Source organism: Epinephelus lanceolatus, chromosome 7 (genome assembly GCF_041903045.1).
Source record: "Epinephelus lanceolatus isolate andai-2023 chromosome 7, ASM4190304v1, whole genome shotgun sequence".
NCBI lineage: Eukaryota > Metazoa > Chordata > Actinopteri > Perciformes > Serranidae > Epinephelus > Epinephelus lanceolatus.
The window spans coordinates 43,992,883-44,014,579 of NC_135740.1; the positions used below are offsets into that span (position 1 = coordinate 43,992,883).

At 38.7% G+C, this 21,697-nt stretch overlaps 1 protein-coding gene across 2 annotated transcripts; it reads right to left on the minus strand.

Moving 5' to 3' along the window:
- Nucleotides 1–4,699: 4,699 nt before the first annotated feature.
- Nucleotides 4,700–20,667, minus strand: ube2d2l (ubiquitin-conjugating enzyme E2D 2 (UBC4/5 homolog, yeast), like). 2 transcript variants are annotated; one of them, XM_033633631.2, is made up of 8 exons: nt 20,322–20,667; nt 12,826–12,889; nt 12,664–12,695; nt 9,809–9,886; nt 8,671–8,776; nt 8,275–8,368; nt 7,345–7,396; nt 4,700–5,317 (listed from the first exon to the last, which is right to left on the minus strand). In XM_033633631.2, exons 1-7 carry the CDS (start codon nt 20,343–20,345, stop codon nt 7,348–7,350), a joined length of 447 nt encoding a protein of 148 aa, XP_033489522.1. In that variant the 5' UTR covers nt 20,346–20,667; the 3' UTR covers nt 4,700–5,317; nt 7,345–7,347. The 2 variants fall into 2 exon arrangements, with proteins under 2 accessions (XP_033489522.1, XP_033489523.1); XM_033633632.2 differs by lacking the exon at nt 7,345–7,396 and having other exon boundaries at nt 5,199–5,317; nt 20,322–20,620.
- Between the last annotated feature and the right edge of the window lie 1,030 nt (nt 20,668–21,697).

Sequence of the window (21,697 nt, forward strand, 5' to 3'; positions counted from 1 at the left end):
TAGAGTCAAAGGTACCTTAAGTTATTTTTACCTTGCTTTGGCTGCTAAGGTCTTTTGGTGCAACAGTCTAGGGATTCCTTAAGTTTAAGACCAAGATAAGAAGAAAACCATAAATACTTAAGTGAACATTAGGAGAAGACTTAAGTGTGTTTTGTGCAACAAATTTAATTTTAAGGAAACCCTAACTAGGACTTTAAGGAATATCCTAACTTAAGGTGTTTTGTGCCTACAAAGTAAAAAATAAAGCTATTAGCTAGATAAATGTAGCGCAGGGAGTTAAGGAGTAATGTTAGGCTGAAACATTTCCCTTAGACATGTAGTGAAGAATAATTAAGTACAAAATGGACATAAGTAAATACTGTAAATTGTACAAGACACTTTCCACACCTGACAACAGATAAATGACATATAACTGACACATAACGTTAAAATTTACCAACTGTTAGCTAATGTTTATTTTAAGCTAGTTTAGCTAACCTTAGCTAGCAGCAGTTAGCCCCTCTGTCCGTTTACAGTACTTATAAAGTTAATATTGTCGTTTTAAATATAATGTTAATGAACTCTATCAACATTTGAATCGACCGTTTCATTAATATTAACCCTTATTAATTATTAAATCCTAACCGTGCTCATCGGACGGACAGTTATTTGCGGTGTTTTGAAATAGTTGGTCACCTGCAGGACATTTGTATCCTCAGCTCATTGGTCAGCTTCTGTCCAATCAGGTGCCTCTTCTTCTTCTTCTTCTTCTTCTCCTCCATGTTGTTCTTCTTCTTCTGTCTCTTTTAAAGGACTTTTTCTTTCTTTACCTATGACAACAGCTTTTTATCAACCTGTTTACTTCAGTGGTGAGCAGTAACTAAGTACATTTATGAAGCATACTTTTGACATGTTTAAACTTTACATGAGTATTTCTATTTTCTGATACTTAATTATATTTCTACTCTACTACATCCCAGAGGGAGTTATTATATTTTTACTCCACTACATTTACCCAATGATGCTTTCCACATCAAAGTTATTTCTACAACATATAATTAACTAATGAATTATTAGGTATATTACAGATTAAGCTTGTAAAATGAGGTCCACCTTTATGAGCTGTAACATTAAAGTGATGAACACATTAATGCATCAATAATCATAATCCAATATATCATATTTTATATCTATTTATCTTTTAATTTATTTATCTAATTTCAAAACCCATAGTGAGCGCACTACCAGGAAAAGTTTTTATATTTCCATATGTGTAGTGAGGTCATGGTACAGCCTGGAGGTGGAGCTTAATCAATGCCCAAACATGAACCAATTTAAAATAAGGAATAAAAAGATAATATTTAGAAGGTGCAGGGTTAAAGACAGGGGCTGGAAAGTCACCAGTTGTTCACAGGGATTTCTGTTTACTTTTCCTACTAATATATATTACTACATTTTTCTGTTCATAACAAAGTATTGATAAGTAAATAAGTAAATATTAATTTTTAGGTATGTGAGTGCTTCTTGTAATATATTTTCATGCTAATAGCCTACTTTTGTTCTTTTTAGTAGCCTAAGGTTCTGAATGTATGACATGAATGTATTTCTACATTTTAGTTTTAGTACTTTTACTTAAGTAAAATATATGAATTCTTCCTCCACAGCTGTCTGAAAGTTCACAGTTAGTGTTGTAGCAGGCTAAGCTTTATATACAGTACAGGCCAAAAGTTTGGACACACCTTCTCATTCAATGCGTTTTCTTTATTTTCATGACTATTTACATTGTAGATTCTCACTGAAGGCATCAAAACTATGAATGAACACATGTGGAGTTATGTACTTAATAAAAAAAGGTGAAATAACTGAAAACATGTTTTATATTCTAGTTTCTTCAAAATAGCCACCCTTTGCTCTGATTACTGCTTTGCACACTCTTGGCATTCTCTCCATGAGCTTCAAGAGGTAGTCACCTGAAATGGTTTTCCAACAGTCTTGAAGGAGTTCCCAGAGGTGTTTAGCACTTGTTGGCCCCTTTGCCTTCACTCTGCGGTCCAGCTCACCCCAAACCACCTGGATTGGGTTCAGGTCCAGTGACTGTGGAGGCCAGGTCATCTGCCGCAGCACTCCATCACTCTCCTTCTTGGTCAAATAGCACTTACACAGCCTGGAGGTGTGTTTGGGGTCATTGTCCTGTTGAAAAATAAATGATGGTCCAACTAAACGCAAACCGGACGGGATGGCATGTCGCTGCAGGATGCTGTGGTAGCCATGCTGGTTCAGTGTGCCTTCAATTTTGAATAAATCCCCAACAGTGTCACCAGCAAAACACCCCCACACCATCACACCTCCTCCTCCATGCTTCACAGTGGGAACCAGGCATGTGGAATCCATCTGTTCACCTTTTCTGCGTCTCACAAAGACACGGCGGTTGGAACCAAAGATCTCAAATTTGGACTCATCAGACCAAAGCACAGATTTCCACTGGTCTAATGTCCATTCCTTGTGTTTCTTGGCCCAAACAAATCTCTTCTGCTTGTTGCCTCTCCTTAGCAGTGGTTTCCTAGCCGCTATTTGACCATGAAGGCCTGATTCGCGCAGTCTCCTCTTAACACTTGTTCTAGAGATGGGTCTGCTGCTAGAACTCTGTGTGGCATTCATCTGGTCTCTGATCTGAGCTGCTGTTAACTTGCCATTTCTGAGGCTGGTGACTCGGATGAACTTATCCTCAGAAGCAGAGGTGACTCTTGGTCTTCCTTTCCTGGGTCGGACCTCATGTGTGCCAGTTTGGTTGTAGCGCTTGATGGTTTTTGCGACTCCACTTGGGGACACATTTAAAGTTTTTCCAATTTTCCGGACTGACTGACCTTCATTTCTTAAAGTAATGATGGCCACTCGTTTTTCTTTAGTTAGCTGATTGGTTCTTGCCATAATATGAATTTTAACAGTTGTCCAATAGGGCTGTCGGCTGTGTATTAACCTGACTTCTGCACAACACAACTGATGGTCCCAACCCCATTGATAAAGCAAGAAATTCCACTAATTAACCCTGATAAGGCACACCTGTGAAGTGGAAACCATTTCAGGTGACTACCTCTTGAAGCTCATCGAGAGAATGCCAAGAGTGTGCAAAGCAGTAATCAGAGCAAAGGGTGGCTATTTTGAAGAAACTAGAATATAAAACATGTTTTCAGTTATTTCACCTTTTTTTGTTAAGTACATAACTCCACATGTGTTCATTCATAGTTTTGATGCCTTCAGTGAGAATCTACAATGTAAATAGTCATGAAAATAAAGAAAACGCATTGAATGAGAAGGTGTGTCCAAACTTTTGGCCTGTACTGTACTTAAGTATAATATTGAGGCACCTGTAGTTTACTCAATTATACATTAAATTTATTCAACTTTATACTTAATACTCCACTACATTTATTTCACAGCTATGGTTATATTGATTTAAAAGACAATTGCTGATTTGTGTGTTAACTTATGTTGCTGACTGGACCAATCAGGTTGAAACACTGCTGGGATTTATGTGAGGTCATCATGTACTTACATGTACACAACTATATATATATACATATATATATATATATATACATATATATATATATATATATAAATATCTTTAGATTGTTATCACTCAAACACTAATGTAAAAGCAGAATTTCTCTCTTGTAGTTGGTTGAGGTGGAGCTCATGTTGAACTATTAACTAACGATTATTTTCATTATCATTTAAGATGTACTTACATAAACTGTTGGTTATAACAAAACATATTTTACAAATGACCCTGATGACGACCTGTGAGTCACGACGCATGGTCTTTCTGATATATGTTGCCATGTAAAATAAAGGCATTTTAATTTTTGCACACAGCCTACAGTGTGCCTTGGGTTTTTTTTATTATTAGAAGACTTGCTTTTTGTATTTTTTGATTGAGAGTATACTTCACTCATTTAACCAGCCCCTCACAAGATGGAGTCAACACAGTGCACCTGAAAAGAGCACCTGTGTGACAACTACTAAGACCCAGCAGCGCTTCTACTCCTTTGTCTTCATATTTTATAAATGCTTCATGTTTTCTGTGCATGCAAGAAGTCAAATAAATGTAGCACAGTAAAAAGTACAGTATTTCCCTCTGACGTGTGTACGGAGTAGAGGTAGAAGGGGGTATGAATAAACGGTACTTGAGTAAATGTACTTGATTACATTCCATCAATGGACATTTTGCATTGAGTACTTTCACTTTTGATACTTTAATTACATTCTGCTGGTAATACTCGAATACTTTTACTTGAGTAGAACTTAGAATGCAGGATTTTACTTTCTACACTGTGGTATTTTACTCAGGTAAAGATCAGAGTATTTCTGGTGACACTTTGCTTTTGTTACAGTCCAGTACCTATGAATCTGGCCTCCATCCTGTAGCAGCTTTGTGAAACTGAAAAGATTTTCCATCATTAAACTTCTGAACAAAATAATCAATACAAATAAGAACTGCAACAGTCAATTCATCTACAGAGATACTCTTGAGAACTGATTAATCATATAAGTTGATTATTTTTATCTTCTGTGACATTTAACTGAATATTTTTTCAACTTTTTTTGACCACACAATTAATGGAGAAAGAGATTTGCAGATTAAAGGATAATTAATCTTTAGTTGCAGCCTTAAATACACAAATTAAAGAAGAAAATAAAAACAGTACAACAAAAAAAATGCAATTTGTTCAACTTTATTGAGAAAAAAACCATCACAGAGCTATTAGTTGATCGATCAGCCGTTGAGAGCTTTGAGTTTCATCTTCAGTGCAAAAAGAGGAGAACAGTGTTGGATGATGGATGAACTAACGGCTCTCTCGTCTAAAAACAACAAAACAAAAACAGAATAAAACCCAAAAAAGCTGTCATCATCTTTTTTTTGTATTTTTTTGTTTGTTTGTTTTTTATCTCAGCAGCACATGAACCAATCACTGACATGCATTAAATTATTTTATAATTGTAACAGTTCTCTCTTCAGTCCACTCTGCTTCATGTTCTTTTGTTTTGCAGTTGGCACATTCACAGCTCAGAGTCCTCAGCCCTTCACCTGGTTTACTTATTTTTTTTTTACTTTAATTTTGAAAAGCAGAGAAAAATCAAGAGTTTAAAAGCATTTAGGACAAAAAAGAAATAATGAACAAATTGCTGTTATTGGCTGATGAGAGGGAGGGGAGGGGGCGTGGCCACATGAGAAAATCAGTTTATTCCAGCAGTGAGTGAGAAGAAGAAGAAGAAGAAGAGGAAGATGGATCACATGGCGTATTTCTGAGTCCAGTCCTGAGCCGTCTTGTTGTACCTGCAGGTAGAGAAACACACGGGTGAGTCAACGTCTGTCAGCTGTTCACAGAGAGCAGGGACGATGCCATGCCTGCAAACACAACACACACTCAGTGCTGCAACACAACCTGCTGCAGATTGTAAAACAATGTACAGACGCACACAGACGTGATCCCGCTCATCATCTCTTATGACCCGCTGTCAGTGTGAGGTGGTCACTCTGCTCAGGGCTGAGCTGTGGCTGGTTTTGAGGCGCATGTAACCACTGTTCATACTGTGGCAAGTCTTACATATATTAGTGAACTATAACTATAAAATGAAAGGATGTTTTGCTGCCTCTCGCAGCAGCTGGAGTCTGAGAAACTATTTAATTCACTGGGCTGACTGCCGGCAACTTTTAAGGTGGAACATTAACTTGTAATGTTACTCAATGCATGAGTTGACGACATGAATCCATCAGCACACCTTAAATTTCACTGTGACAACTTGAGTGGATCTTCGAGTGTTTAAAAAGATATATGAACTTTGACAGGAATATACAAACTGCATATTCTAATCCTCACTTCCTGTGGGCTACAGCAACACTAAACCCCTGAGCTTGCCTGAGAAGGACTAAATGCACAAACCTGCTATTTTTAAATATCCCATGGAGAGAGACTCTCACTGCAGCCTGTTCTATTTTGTTGTGAAAATGTGGGCGTGCAGCCTCGTTCTGTGGATGATAAACCAGGTGCAGACTTCCATCTGTGTCACCGCTGATGAGGAAATACAGCGAGTGCTGGACGGAGCAGTGAGTGACAACAACCCCGCCCACATTTAAGAGGACTGTCTGAACAGACCGAGGGTCTAGGTACCATGTCTGAAGGCTTACTGCTGGTTCCAAAGGCACTGGACTGAAAGAGTTTGGTGGAAATGGGGCTTACATGCTGCATTTTAATTCATCTTAAAAGTATAATTTTAAGGTACTTTCCTTGAGTATTTCCATTTTCTGCAACTGTACTATAATGTATTCAACAGCCTTAGTTACGTTTCAGTTAATTTTATGTTAAAACAATGTTTGTTTCTGAAATTCAACACATCGTTAAAGATTAAACCAAAACCTTTTCTGTCTGTGACCTCTTGTAAAAGAGTGTTGCTGTGTCTGCATGTCAAATGTTTTCATTTAAATCATCATTTAAGGCTCAAAGAAGAAGTACTTTTATTACATTTTGCTAATTCTTATGTGCTTTCACTTTAGGAGCTATTTGAATGCAGAACTTTTACATGTAATGGCATACTTTTGCACTGTAGTCTTTTTTATGATATATATATATATAACTTAAGTAAATGATTTGAGTACCACTTCCATCACTGCATGTGATCCCAGGTGATGCTGCATCACATGCCCAAGTATTTAGTCATGTTTCACTTCCTTTACTTTCAGCCTGACTTACGTTTAATGTGAACACAGATAGTTGAGAGAAAAACAAATTATTTCAGAGACAAAAGTCCAGGCAGGAAGTGATACTAGTGCTGTGGTTGAATTAAGTCATTATCTCATGTTACCAGTATTGTATCGCTTTCATTGATTAAAATAAACCCACTGAAGTGTCTCTTTCTTTCTGCATGCAGGTAAAAAAAAAAAGGCAGTTAATTCAGACGAGGCAGAAACTGTCGACGTCACTGTTTTTTCATGTTTTAGCTCAGTTTTCATTCCTGCTGAACCGTTTTTAAACTAATAATCAGATTTTATAATCATCTCCTTCCTTCCACACAGCCACTGTGTTTAGTTCAGTTTTTAAACATTCTTGCTGACTAACAGTCACAGTTTGTGTTTTAAGTGTCACATTGTCTTCTCAACGTGTTTTGTTGACTTGCAGAAATGTAAAAGATTTCTAGTTTTAATTCGAGAGGCTAAAACATGAAAGATCAGCAGCTCAGACTGACTTTATATCTGGAGCCATGCTTTGCATCAACGTGCTTCAAGTTTTTACAGAAACATTTTCCTTCAGCAGGCAGCTCAGGTGAGTTAACTCTGCTCCAATCAGACGACAGCTCAGCTCTTACCCCTCACAGCATGGCATACTTCTCTGTCCACTCCCTGGCTAGCCTGTTATACCTGAGACAGACACTCTGGTTAAAAACCTCCACGCTGCTGCTGCTGCGTCAGACTCAGGTTTATACTGTGTTTATATTTGAGGGTAGATTTAAAGGGTTAGTTCGGATTTTTTGAAGCGAGGTTGTATGAGGTACTTATCTACAGTCAGTTTATTACGTACAGTAGATGTCCGTCTGCATGCCCGCAGTCTGACGAAGCAGACAGGAGTGTCGTGATGGAAGCTTTAGAACGTTTTCACCACCTTACCTTACCGTCAGACGGCCCTGTCCAACAGGGAACTGAAGCCAATATATAATTCGCTTTAAAGCCACTATCCCCTTTGACAAAATAGGTGGAAGTTGCTCATTTACTGCTGTCTTGGTTGTCTCCTCCTGGCTTAGCTTCTGTGGTAGTACACCTGTCTGCTTCTCCAAACTGGGCGCGTGCTGACTGACATCAACCTCATACAACCCCACCTCAAAAAAATCAGAACTATCCCTTTAGATTAGTCGTCCCGAAAAAAACTGAACACCAGCCTCCAGAGAAAAAAAAAAAAGATATAAAAACACTAAATATTTTGTATGTTAATTTCTTACCTGCGTCATAAAGATGAGGGAGGATGAAAGTTTTGCTCTTGATTTAATTTTTGAACTTAACTACTGGTCATTTACTTTATTTCACAAATTTTTATCTGCAAAGGTCTTGTTTATTTTATATATATTTCCCTTCCTGCTCAGGAGACAAACAGGAGCTGATGTTTGGGAAACACTGCCTTTTATTTATTGACTGTATGTTCTTTTGGGCGTCGCCATTTATATACAGTACATCTAAAAAGGTAGGTAGGTAGATTGTAACCGTGATGAGATTGATTCTTTTTTATTTCACAGATATGAACTCACCTAACAGGGTCTGTTTTGTAGATGCGGGCGATCTCTGGCACTAACGGGTCGTCAGGGTTCGGGTCACATAACAGAGAACAAATGGACAAAAGGACTGCAGACAGAAAAACAGGCGTTTAAAACATCACCGACATTTCAATATTTTTACAACTGAAATCAAAGTTGGCTTCTGAGACATGACTAAGTATGTTTTCACTGATGGTGAAATTTGTAAAACTTTGAATAAAGTAAAAGCCAAAGATTTTTACTTTTCTTGTTCACTCATTTTTGTTTTGTAAAGCCTGAATGCCCGATATGAATCTTATCTTATGAATATCACTTTAAGCCAAATTAATTAAACCCAAAATGCGCGCACACACACACACACACACACACACACACACACACACATCTCACCTTTAGAGATAGTTAATGCAGGAGACCACTGTGATCTCAATATATCCAAGCAGATGCTGCCGTTACTGTTAATATTTGGGTGATAAATTCTTGTTGTGAAGGCGACCTGACGGGAAGAAGAAACAGAAACACTGAGAAACATCTTTACAGATCAGAGCAGCTTCTGTACGTCACCTAAATGCAAAGTCTGAGCTCTTCTCCCATGTGGAAGACAGAGCTGGCTCGCCTTAAAGCCGGCAGCAGAGGTAGTAACAGTGCTAAATTGATGTTTGTGTGAAAGGGACAGCTGGTAGGAGGGGATCATGGATAGGCTGGGTGTGAGGTTTTGACGGTATATTATGTGTGCGACCCACCACTAGCAGTTAGCAGCTAACTCAAAAAAGAAGAACAGCAACCGAAAATGTGGGAAGAAATGAGGCCCGCAAGGTCCTTACCCTCCAAGCAGAGGACGAGATCTACCGCAATAAAACAGGGACGGTAAATTATTGTTATTGCCACATTATCCCATTGTTATTGTTTAGATAACACCGATCGGCGCGTATGTCATATGTCACATTAGAGGCTGACGTTGTTTTAAACGTCACGTTTCTTTTGAATCCAGAACGCCGGCATTCTGTCTAAAATCACACACTGTGGCGGCATGATGCCAGCGTGGTCTGGTCCTGTCTAAAAAAGTGAAGCCGGAGTGATGAAGGGTCTTTGTTGTGGCAGTTTTGAAAGATCTCTGTGTAAAAAGAGCTTTAAATGACCACACCTGAGCCTGATGCTGCGTTAGGACCTGATGGTTTCAGGTCAGACAGCTAAACTATAGTTGGAAGGAAAATTTAAAAATATAAAAAACATTTTTTTCCAGCAACGCACATGACATCACCTCGTAACCAATTCTGCTCACAGGACAAAATCACATCTAGTTTCCTTTCATGTCCATTTTAAGTATCATTCAGGTTTATTAAATCATTCTTTCCTACTCCAAGAAATTTATATAGACTGTGTTTTTACATTCAAACCCAAAACTCACATTTGAAAACATCTAATTTACAAAAAAATAAAACAAACAATGTCTTTTGAGGTGATAAAGTCTGTGTTAACAAGACACTGAAGACGTCAGAAAGATGAGTGAGAGGAGCTTCTTACTGACCTTGGGTGGTTTGAAGGGATAATCTGTAGGGAAATGAATAGTCAGGAAAAATACGCCACCCTGATAGGGACTGTCAGGCTGCAGCAGAAAAAACACAGGAAGAAGAACAGAGGTTAAACATTCATATGTTCACACACCATCACTCCTCAGAATACTTCACGTTAACTGTGCTTTAATAATTGTTTTAGTAAAGTCATACTTATACTTTGTAATACTACTGGGGACAAATAAAGTGTTTTGAACTGAATTTGAATTGTGCATTACATGACACATGTACATCATAAACTTTCACTGTTGTGTCGACCACAGTATATATATTTTATATCTGATATTACATGTTGTTTGTTCATTTCTGCTATATTTTATGTCAAAGACTGCCATTTTGTCCTTGCATGTTTTTCCTCTTTTCTTTTATTTAATGAACTCTGTTGGACAGAGCCTGAGCTGTAAGGCTTTCATTGGCAACAACTGCCTCTCTGTACTCTGTACTGCATATGACGAATAATAACTTGACGCGTTTTTGGACCAACGGAAGTTTTTCATAGTTCTCAAGAATCCCCCCTTTGTTATTGTGTCAGCACCACAAAAACAAGGAACAATTGTAGTTCTGTTTTAAGGGGCTTTTTTAGTTCTTATTTAGGAGTAGATATTCTCACAGCACAAGAGGAATCATGAGTGATGCAACTGAGTGGTGACTGATTGACCATATTTGTCAAGGCAGCACCGGCTTTACCAACCACTGGCCAGTTTGCCTCATCTTCAGTGTTCCTATACGCAGTGTGAATGTAAACAGAAGAACAGCTCTGTTCTCAGGGAGCTCCAGAGTGGATTGTTCCTCTCATGGAGTCCCCTGAACTGTCCGACCCAAACATAGATCAGTCACTTCACTGCCTGAACAAGAAGCTCGTACTGACATCTTTGAACTGATGCTGCTTTCATCTACAACAGTTGAACAAAGCGCTTTGCAGGTGATTAGGAAGTTGACGTAGCTAGGTATTTCGAATGTTTTTGCAACTTTGCAGCAAACGTCTGTTGAAAAGCCTTTTCCACAGCAGATAATTTGGTTTGTTAAAGCAGGAAACACTCAGGTTTAATTAATGACATTAAAAACAACTGCATCCCATCCAGGTGAGCTGGCTCCAGAGCGTTGGCATTGTGTATGCTGACTCACTGTTATGACACCTGATGGAAGTGAGACATTGTTAATGAAATCAGTTACAACTGTGATTTCCCTGCCGTGACAAGTCAAATTATATTCTGTGAAGAAGGTCTCTATCGTCACTACAGACTTTCTAGCGGACGCAGAAGGTGGCCCTCGAGAAATGGGAACACTGTGGATGTGTGCAGGGGCTGAAATCAGAAGGCTACCCGTCACACAGGCAGGTAAATGTTCGCACCAAAACAGACGTATAATAAAAAACTATGCTGCGTCTGCACCGCATTTTGGTGTCATTTAGAAGCGCACTGCTCTGCGGCTCCTTTGCTGTCAGTGTCAGAGTTTCACACACACACACACACACTACAAATGTGTTTTTACACATGTGTAAACGGTGCCTCAAGTTGATCGTCTCAAGTGCTCCTAGTTTTTTGGCACTATTTACCATACCGGATGTCAGCTGATCTGCTAAAATATCACTTGCCACCGGTCTGCTGCTCACTATCATGATGCTAAAGTATAGCTGAGAGTTATGAGTTGCTCCCATCTGTAGTCTGAATTAAAACGACAAACTTTTTTATTGACTCCCACATTGTCAACGGCAGTGCATTACAGCTTCACTCTGTCTGTTCTTACCTTTCAGAGTAAAAGCCACAGACACACACACTGCATCACTGCTTACTAGAGGGAAGTTACTGTCATACTGAGGCTGTGGTGATGAATTGTTTAATATACGGAAATTGTTTTGCTTCAGATTTTGCTTTGGCCTCTTCTTTAAGTTTGTATTCACCGTAATACCTGATTATCTCAATAAAATTTACTAAAACAAATGTATGTGTGAGGCAAAAAGACTATTCACTATTTTGGCCAGTGGATTTTCAGCCCCTGTGGCCAGTGAGTCAAAAAGTTTTGGCACTAATATTTTGGACACAGACAAGCCAAAAAAATACTTTCTCATGAGTGGCAGGATTTTACTTAACAAAAAATGAAGCACTCTTGTTTTTGCTAAAAACATATCTATTTCCATGCACACAAAAGGCTAATTTCTCTCAAATCCTGTGCACAAATTTGACCTTTTATTGTGACCAGCCCAGGACACACCTGTGTTATTATCATGTTATTTAATCAGCATCTTGACAGCTGTCAGGTGGACGAATTATCTTGGCAAAGGAGAAGTGCTCAATTAGTGCACATAACTTAAGAAAAACAAGTTGTCTGTGTGCATACAAAGTCTTACTTTTTTATTTTAGCTCATAAAAATGGAAGCTTATATATATATATATATATATATATATATATATATATATATATATATACATATATTAAAAAGAGAGTTGCGTTTATATTTTTGTTTGGTGTAAATGTGGAAGTGAAAGGCGTTATACCTGTTTATCTTCTCTCATGATTGTTTTGTCACTCTTTATTTCTAGTTTCTCTGTTTGGGTGGGGTCGGGTAGGAAATAGACTGTTTCTGTTTTGCTGATGTAGAGTACCGATGTTATATTTAACAAGTCAAAAGAAAAGCACTATATAAATACAACTTATGTCATGCTGTGCTGAGTCTAGTAAAAACATTATTTCCCTTCAGACTCCAGAACAAAATCTATCTGAGTTGTATCCAGTCACGTCATAATGAATCCAGTAATCATGATGACATTTATTTAACATAACACTTGAGTCAGAGCAGTTTGATACTTACAGGCCCCATAATAGTAGCTTGCCAATGAAACACTGGAAAAAAAGGGGATGGAAATGGTTACAAAAGCATTTACTGTGGGTCAGGTGTACAGAAAATAGAGTCTGTATGTGTCTTTGTTTGTTCTGTACATGTGAGGAAAAGACTAAAAGAAAATGATCTTACTGTCTTCACCGACAGGTCCGGCAGAGCACTGAGCTGGAGGATCTCTGGACAGATCGGTTAGCTCCTAAAACACAGAGAGAGAAGAAGAAAGATAAAGTTAAAATAAAGAAGAAATTTACATTACACATACATTAACTATGATTTTAAAGTCTAGAGTTAAGACACAATCAATCACGAAAACCTTCAAAATAAAAGAGCTGTTTACCAGTAAGATGTATATAATTTTTTTTATTCTAATAATCAAAATGTCTTTTCTCTTTTCGCGTCATTCTCCCAGTATTCCCGTTTTCTGTTTTGCCACTGAAACAAGCAACAAACATCTCTCATTTGTTTCCGGTTTGTGTGCTGTTATTTGCTGCTTTGCATTTTGTTCTCTTGGACTGTTTCCTGTTTTGAAAACGTCAACGCCAGGTGCCACAAACAAACACACTGAGGAACGAGGCTGCAGCTCATCTAACAAAGGGAAAGACTAACCACTAACTGAAAGAGTTAACTGTTGAAGTCCCGACCTTATCAACAGAGAAACATCACCTTCAAAACAAGTCTACTTCTGTCTGATTTACATGTTTTGTGTTGTTGACTGAGTCCATGCTGCAGTCAGCTGGTTTAGATGACAACAGAGTTCAAAGCTGACGATCCCATAATTCTCTGTCAAGAGGTCTATTAATAGGTTAAGAGTATTGCTGGGCAATAAATCAATATTATAAAGATACTGCAAGATAAGTCTAGACATGGTCTTAGATTTTGGGTACGTCCCATGTGTTGTCTTTACCTGTTTTTAAAGTCTGCATTACAGCAAAGTGATGTAATTTATCTGTTGTATTATTTGCCTTTACACACAGTGTGTAAATATTTTGTGAAAGCACCAGTTGTCAACCCTACAATACTGCACCAACACCCATATCAAGGTAATTAGTCAAACATATTTTGGTATTTGATTTTTTCCATATCATCCAGCCCCACTTAGGTGTTTTTCTTCAGATAATGTAAAAGAAAAACTCTTAAAAATGTACAAATCACCACCAAAAGCACTTCTGAATTTTACCTTAAAATAACCTTAGTGTTTCAGGTAAGGTGCATTTTCAGGGGCGGCTTTGTTATTCGGTAAAAGTTTAGACACTGACAACACATGTGGGGTTAATTAATGAATAATCAGTGGACTAATATATTAAAGGTTTTGACAAGTTATTTGCATGGATTAAAAGGCCCTTAAGTGCCAGTGTGCACATTGTGTTTTATTCTCATCGGCGGTGTCTTTTCAATTGTTTCCGATAACGACAGAGCGTATGTCCAAGAAAAAAAAAAGCCACGTCCAGCGTTATTTTTCAGAGCGCCACGCCTTTTGTGTTCGGCTGCTCAAAGTGCTTCTGGTTGGAAATCTCTTAACTTTTAAGAAAGGTGTTGCTGACGTCACTGCTGGTTATCTAGCTAGGCTGCTGTCTACCATCACAACTAAGGGAGAAGACCCTCAACCCTCTGTTGATGTAGCGTCACATTAGCTACCTAGCTAATGTTAGTGTCAAGATATTGTTGTCATAGAAACATATCCATGAGGACCACATCATTTAAAAAAGCGCTGGGAGAGCCCTGCCACTGCTTCCTTTTTTTTACCCTTTACCCTTAAAAAAGCCCTTAAATTAAACAGCCCATGAGCTGGTACATCATCATCTTGAATCATTAACAATGGGTTAACCAAAATATTTCTGTAATGAGCTCTAACACCAACTTCTCTTAAAACCACAACTTCTCCTTTCCATGTTCTTATTTCTGCATTTCTCGACCCCGTGTTTACTGAGCTGACATCTTCCTCTGTTGTCTGAAGCTGCAGAAATTCTTTTAACTCCATCAGTTCTCAGAAGTCAGTGAGTGTTTTGAAACACCATGAACGACAAGTAAAGCCAGTTGTGTTCAGATGAGATAAGGAAATAGAGTTACTACGTGGAGATAAAGAACCCAGCAGCGCCTGTCTGTCAAGGCTTCACATGTTCAAACAACATGTGACATCTGTCAACACGCTATCACGGATGTCTGTTAACAGATCGGCTTCATTCAACCACAAACCAAACATGTCAACCTCACCCACAAGCCGGCTTTATCCTGCTGTTGAATCAAGAGTGCAGGTATCTTTTAAAATTTATGAATGAGATATTTCAACAAAACCAAACAGGTGCACATCCAAGATATAACCTCACATCATGTGTTTCTAATAAAGTTTTATACGTCAGAAATGAGCATTTGACCAATACAGTAAAACCGTCATTGTTTTTTAAGCTACCTCTAAACATACCGAGGCCCCAAAAATGTAATTATTTTGTTGAGGAGGATGAAAAGCAACAAACCGTCACCTCTGTCAGAACCTGGAGACTTTACCACTGACCAGGCCTCAAAACCAAACATACTTAGAGCCTGACTGAAGTCACAATCAACATTTCACTGCGACAAATCACATTCAAAACACACTTTTATGGAATCAACATGAAACAAATGGCACCACCAAACATGGGTGTCCCTTCACTGTAGTTCCAGCAGCTTTTTAAGCATGAGAACTGGTCATTTTTTTGAGAGACATTGCTGTTTTCCTGCCGGAATAGTGACATAAGAGGTCTTTGTTTTTCCCGAGACACTGCTGCACATCCTGTCGGGATGGTGGCACAAAAAGGCGGTTGGTTTTTATGGAGACATCACTGCATTTCCTGCATGACAGTGGAACAAAAAATGGTTGTTGTTTTTTAAAGACATTGCTGCATTTCCTGCAGCACAGTGGCACTTTTTTAACATTATTTTTTAGGGCTTCTTGGCCTTTATTAGCTCAGCTGAAGAGTGACAAGAAAGGAGAGATGACACGCAGCAAAGGGCGACGGGTTGGTATTAAACCTGGGCTGCTGCAAAGGACACATGCACTCTACTAGTAGAGCTAGAGGTTGCCCCAAAAAGCAGATGTTTTTTCCCCGAGATATACCGGCTACATGTCAACCACAGCATTGTTGAAACATAAAGATTCAACATATCCACGACTTCATAACGTGCTAATGTAACATATGTGGTTTGCAGAAACATACAATTCCCAAAACATTTCTGGCATTTGGGTTCTTAAAACATACGTGGACTTCACACCATGGTGCTCACGATTAGTTAATTAATTAATGGCTGCAACTGTCAATTATTTTCATTACCAGTCAATTTCAATGAAATCAACTGGTCCATAATTATCAGAAAGTAGTAAACAATGGGCATCAAAACTGATACAATCATAGTGCTTGTTTCAAGACATTCAGCATAATATTTTAAGACGAAGAAAAAAAATTTAAGCAATAATCGATTTTTAAAAATGATTATTGCTTCATTTTAGATCTACATTAATCTACAACTTCATTATCAATTAATCAATAATGTCATTTACTAAACAACCTCCAGTTGTTCTCCCATGTCTCAGATTTGCTTTTTCACATCACAGTAGACTGATTATATTTGACTTCTGGACAGTTGTTCGGACAACACAAGACATCTGAAGACGTCCCCTTGGACATTTCTCACTCTTCTGAAATTGCATCGACCAAATCATTGATTGGAAATCTATTCAAGAAGCCCCGCAGTACTACAAAGACATATTTATTTCGAAGGCTAACGCCGGCAGCTGAGACACGAAGCTGAACTTGTGTCTCCCATGTGAATGCAGCATTAAAAACAAACTGAGACACACGGGTCATTATTGATGTGTAAGCAGCAGGCCTATTTTTACTCAGCGAGTCGTGTGGACAGAAGAGTCGGGAGGCCAGATCAGGATATATCAGTGGAGCGGGGGTGAAAACACACGGCTGCTTATAGGACGAGAGGTTTGTATTTCCAGCATGCAGGTCTGCCTGAAGCCAAACTGTGTGTGTGTTGGTATGTGACATACAGGCTCGGCACACACACGGCTCATCTTTCAGATTTGACTGAGTTTAGGAGGAGAGAAAATGGTCAGGAATTCAGACACTGACTGTGACAGAAGCAGCTGGGAGAGCAGACATTTACCCTCGTGTTAAAGTCCTCACACTATTACCAGTGTTTTTAATAATGTTTCATTACTTTTTCAATCCATTCGACAAAAACAAAGACATGTTGCACTAAATACGTCTCCTTCGATCCACTGGTTCCTCCTTTACTTTATTTTTTAGCAGCTATAATGAATACCAGGGGAAATAGTGTCATGGTAGACAGTTTTTAATTTAAAAAATATCAAGAAGGTAAACTGCTTGATTCTTTTCACAGATAAGTGTTTCTGTTGCGCAAAAGAATGTAAAAGTCAAGTTGAAATTTACCAGAGTTGAGACACTAAAACACATGCTGCCACACACAAAGTGAACCAGAGAGAAAAACAGGTGCTTATAATATTTCCTTGACATGTTAAGGTCATGAGTATTACCTTTAAAAATCTGTCCTTTTTGGGTGTCATACAGCTGACAACATTTCAATAAACTAGATCATTGTTCCCACATGAATCGGATTTATGGCTGTACCGAATATTTCCATGCTCTGAAGTTTCAATCACAACACTGACATTTGATTTCTGCATTTTTGCATGTCAATTTAATCTGTCTGAATCTGTTGTTTCTGCAAAGGTTAGGCTACACTTACATTATTAGTACTAAACTATTTGCACTATTTTACTAGATTCCAGTGGCGCAAGGCTGCACAGTTAGGTGAAATATTATCGCAATTGTAATATAGTCAAATGCAATTTTCAAATCACAGGAGCCACAATTTTTTTATAAAGGTAAAATGTGACCAAAGCATTTCCAGTAACTCCAGAGCGTTGTAAAGCTAAAATGTCCAGATTTCTTGATAAGAAGATAGTTGTAATCATTTCCAAAATTTACAGTTTACTTCTGACAAAACATCCTGCTTCAAACAATGTTTGTTGGTGTTTAGAAGTAACACCAACATTTTCACTGCAGGAAAAAACTGTTTGCTCTCCCCACACACATGTAGTAATGATAGTATAACTTTATTCAAATTGAGGATTTTGTCTGATTTATTTTTTTTTTTTTAAATTACGTCATAAAATGTGACAACAGACACTTGAAGCTGTATTCAAAAGATGGTTCGAATGTAAAAGTTTGGCAGAGCCCTAATCAGATGAGTTGTAACTGATATCCACTGGTATACAGTGAACTTTGTGGTGGATGTGTTGAAAGCTGAAGAGTGACAAGAAAGGAGAAATGACACGCGGCAAAGGGCGACGGGTTGGTATCGAACCTGGGCCGCTGCAAAGGACATGTGCACTCTACTAGTAGAGCGAGAGGTCACCTCAAAAAGCAGATGTTTTTTCTCCAAGATATCCCGGCTACATGCTAACCACAGCATTGTTGAAACATAAAGATTCAACCAACCCTTACAAATATGTACAGTATGTGTAAGTGTGTGCTACACACCTGTCCAACCTTCAGGGTTGGAAATCAGCACCAGTCACAAGCCAAACGCTGGTTAAAGAAATCTAAGTGGCTGCTTGTTTCTCTTACAGGCCAAAAAACCAATAATCTATTATTTTGGAATCCACCTGATATAGTTAATTTCCAACCTTGCCAAACTTCCTTTTAAAAAAGTTTGACTTCAGTTTGACTGTATTATACTTTGTGTGTGTTTATCTGTAGTACATTTATTTATCAGTTACTTAAAGGTTCAAGGTGTAAGATTTAGCGGGGTTTAGTGGCGTCTAGCAGTGAGGATTGCAGATTGCGACTAGGGCTGCAACTAACCATTATTTTCATTGTCGACAAATCTGTCGATTATTTCTTCAATTAGTCAACTAATCATTTTATCCAAAAATGTGTTAAAATGTTGAAAAATGTCGGTCTGTCTCTCCCAAACCCCAAAATTATGTCATCTAATGTCTTGTTTCGTACTCACACCAAAGGGTTTTAGTTCACCATCATGTTGTTGTTCAGTAGGTTTTTACCAGGAGGTGAATTATCCACAGAGGTCTTTACTTCTCCAAAACAAACGGACCTGGTAATTTCAACTGGGTCCATTCATTTTCACGTTACAAAATCTGTCTTTTTCCAACGCTGCTCGTCGCAAATGGGTTTCTCACTATAGTGGCTGATGTGAGAATGTGAATGGCCCTCTCTGGAGCCAGTGTTTTGTTTGTTCATTCTGGGCTACTGTAGAAACATGGCGGTGCAACATGGTGATCTCCATAAACAAGGATGTGCTCCATATGTAGATATCATGAACTCACACTAAGGTGAACAAGAACATAGTTCTTATTTTCTGGTACAGTAAAAGAAAAATCATACTTGTCTATTGGACTTTTAACGAACTATTTCAAATGCAGCTTTAATGACATCACATAATTTTGAGTACTCTCTGAATTTCATCTGCAGTGTCACACATTAAATTCAAGTTCACTGTTATGACAGTGTGCAAAATAGAACAAAAAGCCTGTTGTGTCTCCCAAAGGGTTAAACAGGCAAAACCTCCCTGACAGCATTTTAAATACCTCACACAATGTTTAGATGGTTCCACATGTGTTTGGTCTGACCAATAATACAAAAATATTCAGTTTAATAACACATAAGGGGGAAAATGATACATATTTGATGTTATGGTACTTTTAAAATTAATATCTTTGTCATATTTTTGTAGTATCTTTTCTAACCTATATTTATGTTCTTGAGTGTTTCTGTTTGGCCTATTTAAATGTGTTTTTTGTATGTTTAATGTATGCACCAAAAAAACAAAGCAAATTCTTTGTCAATGAAAATCTACTTAATAATAAATCTTACTCACTTTTGTCCTTATGACCTTATTAACTGTTTAATTTTGCCTGACTGTCCTAACCAGCACTACACAGAAGTATATAAAAATGTAATTAAAATGATCTCCACCTTTACCTGCTGCATCTGTAAAGTGATAGACATGAAATGGGTAGATGAGTAGATGCTATACTTTTGGACCAAAGTGAGATTTGAATGCATGATTTTTACTTGTAACAGAGTATTTGTACACTATTTTTACTTTAGTAAAATACCTCAGTAGCTCTTCCTCCACTTACTGACTGTAAACTTGAAAGACAAACTTCATTGTAACTGAAAACCGAAACTCAACGTGGACAAAACAAAAGCAGGTGTCTGTAAGATGAATGTAACCTCACAATTATTTAAATGAACTACAAAACATTTCAGTGAGAGGCCTCAAGCTAAAGCTAACACCGGTTTATTGTTTCATTTGAGACCTTCAACACCCGCCGCGGGGGGTTTTTACCAAAAACCTGCCTCAAGTTCACAGAGACACACCGAAACACAACACACAGAAAATAACTCGACACGTCTCAAAGTAAAGCCCAGCTGTAATCTGACGGTTTGTGTCATATGTTGTGTCATCGGTAGCAGCTGCTCACAAAGCTAACTGTGCTAGCTAACAAGCTAACGGCTGACAAACATCAGCTATGAAAGCTTCAACCGCCAAACTCTGGTTTTAATTAAATGTGAGGGGAAAAGGGGGAAGTCCGTTACCTTGGTAATTCGTTTTAAAGCCATTGTGTCTGCGGCTGTCGAGGTGGAGGAGGTGGAGGAGGAGGGCAGGCCAGCTAGGTGACGCTAACTACCGAGCATCTAGGACTTTGCTAGCTTTTGTAGGCTGGCTCGAAGCTAACTAGCTGTGCTACACATACGCCGGTTAAACTACAACTTGTCTTTTCGTTAAATCTCCGTCTTTTTCTCACGGACTTTCAGCTCGAGACTGGAGACTGACTCTCCAGCACGTCAGCCCTGACTTCAGGCTGACACTAGAATAATGAACCGGACCGACCGCAGCAGCTCAAAATGTCTTCCGTTTCACACAGAGAGCAGCTGTCAGAGCACCGGGAGCAGGAGGTCTCACTCTGACGCTGTTTCAGGCGGGAGGTCTCACTCTGACGCTGTTTTAAGGCACCGAGCAAACAGAGCGCAGCTGTCAGAGCACCGGGAGCAGGAGGTCTCACTCTGACACTGTTTCTGGCACTGCAAAATGACACCCAACAACATCAGAGTCAGAAACTGGTTTATTGGCCAAGAAAGTGTGTACACTCTCTAATGGACATTTTACAACTATATACACTCACCGGCCACTTTATTAGGTACACCTGTTCAACTGCTTGTTAACTTACATAGCTAATCAGCCAATCGTGTCAGCAGCTCAATGCATTTGGTCATGTAGACATGGTGAAGACAAGCTGCTGAAGCTCAAACGGAGCATCAGAATGATGAAGAAAGGTGATTTAAGTGACTGAACGTGGCATGGTTGTTGGTGGAGTATTTACTGGGATTTTCAGCACGACCATCTCTAGGGTTTACAGAGGATGGTCCCAAAAAGAGAAAATATCCAGTGAGCCAAAATGCCTTGTTGATGCCAGAGGTCAGAGGAGAATGGCCAGACTGGTTCAAGATGATAGAAAGGCAACAGGAAGTCAAATAAGCACTGGTTCCAACCAAGGTGTGCAGAAGAGCATCTCTGAAGCAACAACACCTTGTCCAACCTTGAAGCAGATGGGCTACAGCAGCAGAAGACCACACCAGGTGCCACTCCTGTCAGCTAACAACAGGAAACTGAGGCTACAATTCACCAACTGGACAATAGAAGATTGGAAAAACCACATTCAGATGGAAGCATGGATCCATCCTGCCTTGTATCAACGCTTCAGGCTGCTGCTTGTGGTGTAATGGTGTGGGGGAGATTTTCTTAGTACCAACTGAGCATGGTTTAAACACCACAGCCTACCTGAGTATTGTTGCTGACCATGTCCATCCCTTTATGACCAAAAAAACCCCACCAACTTAATGAAATAATTTAGCCGCAGTTATAAATAAACACTTAACAAATGTTTTTATATATAAAAAACAACTTTATTTAA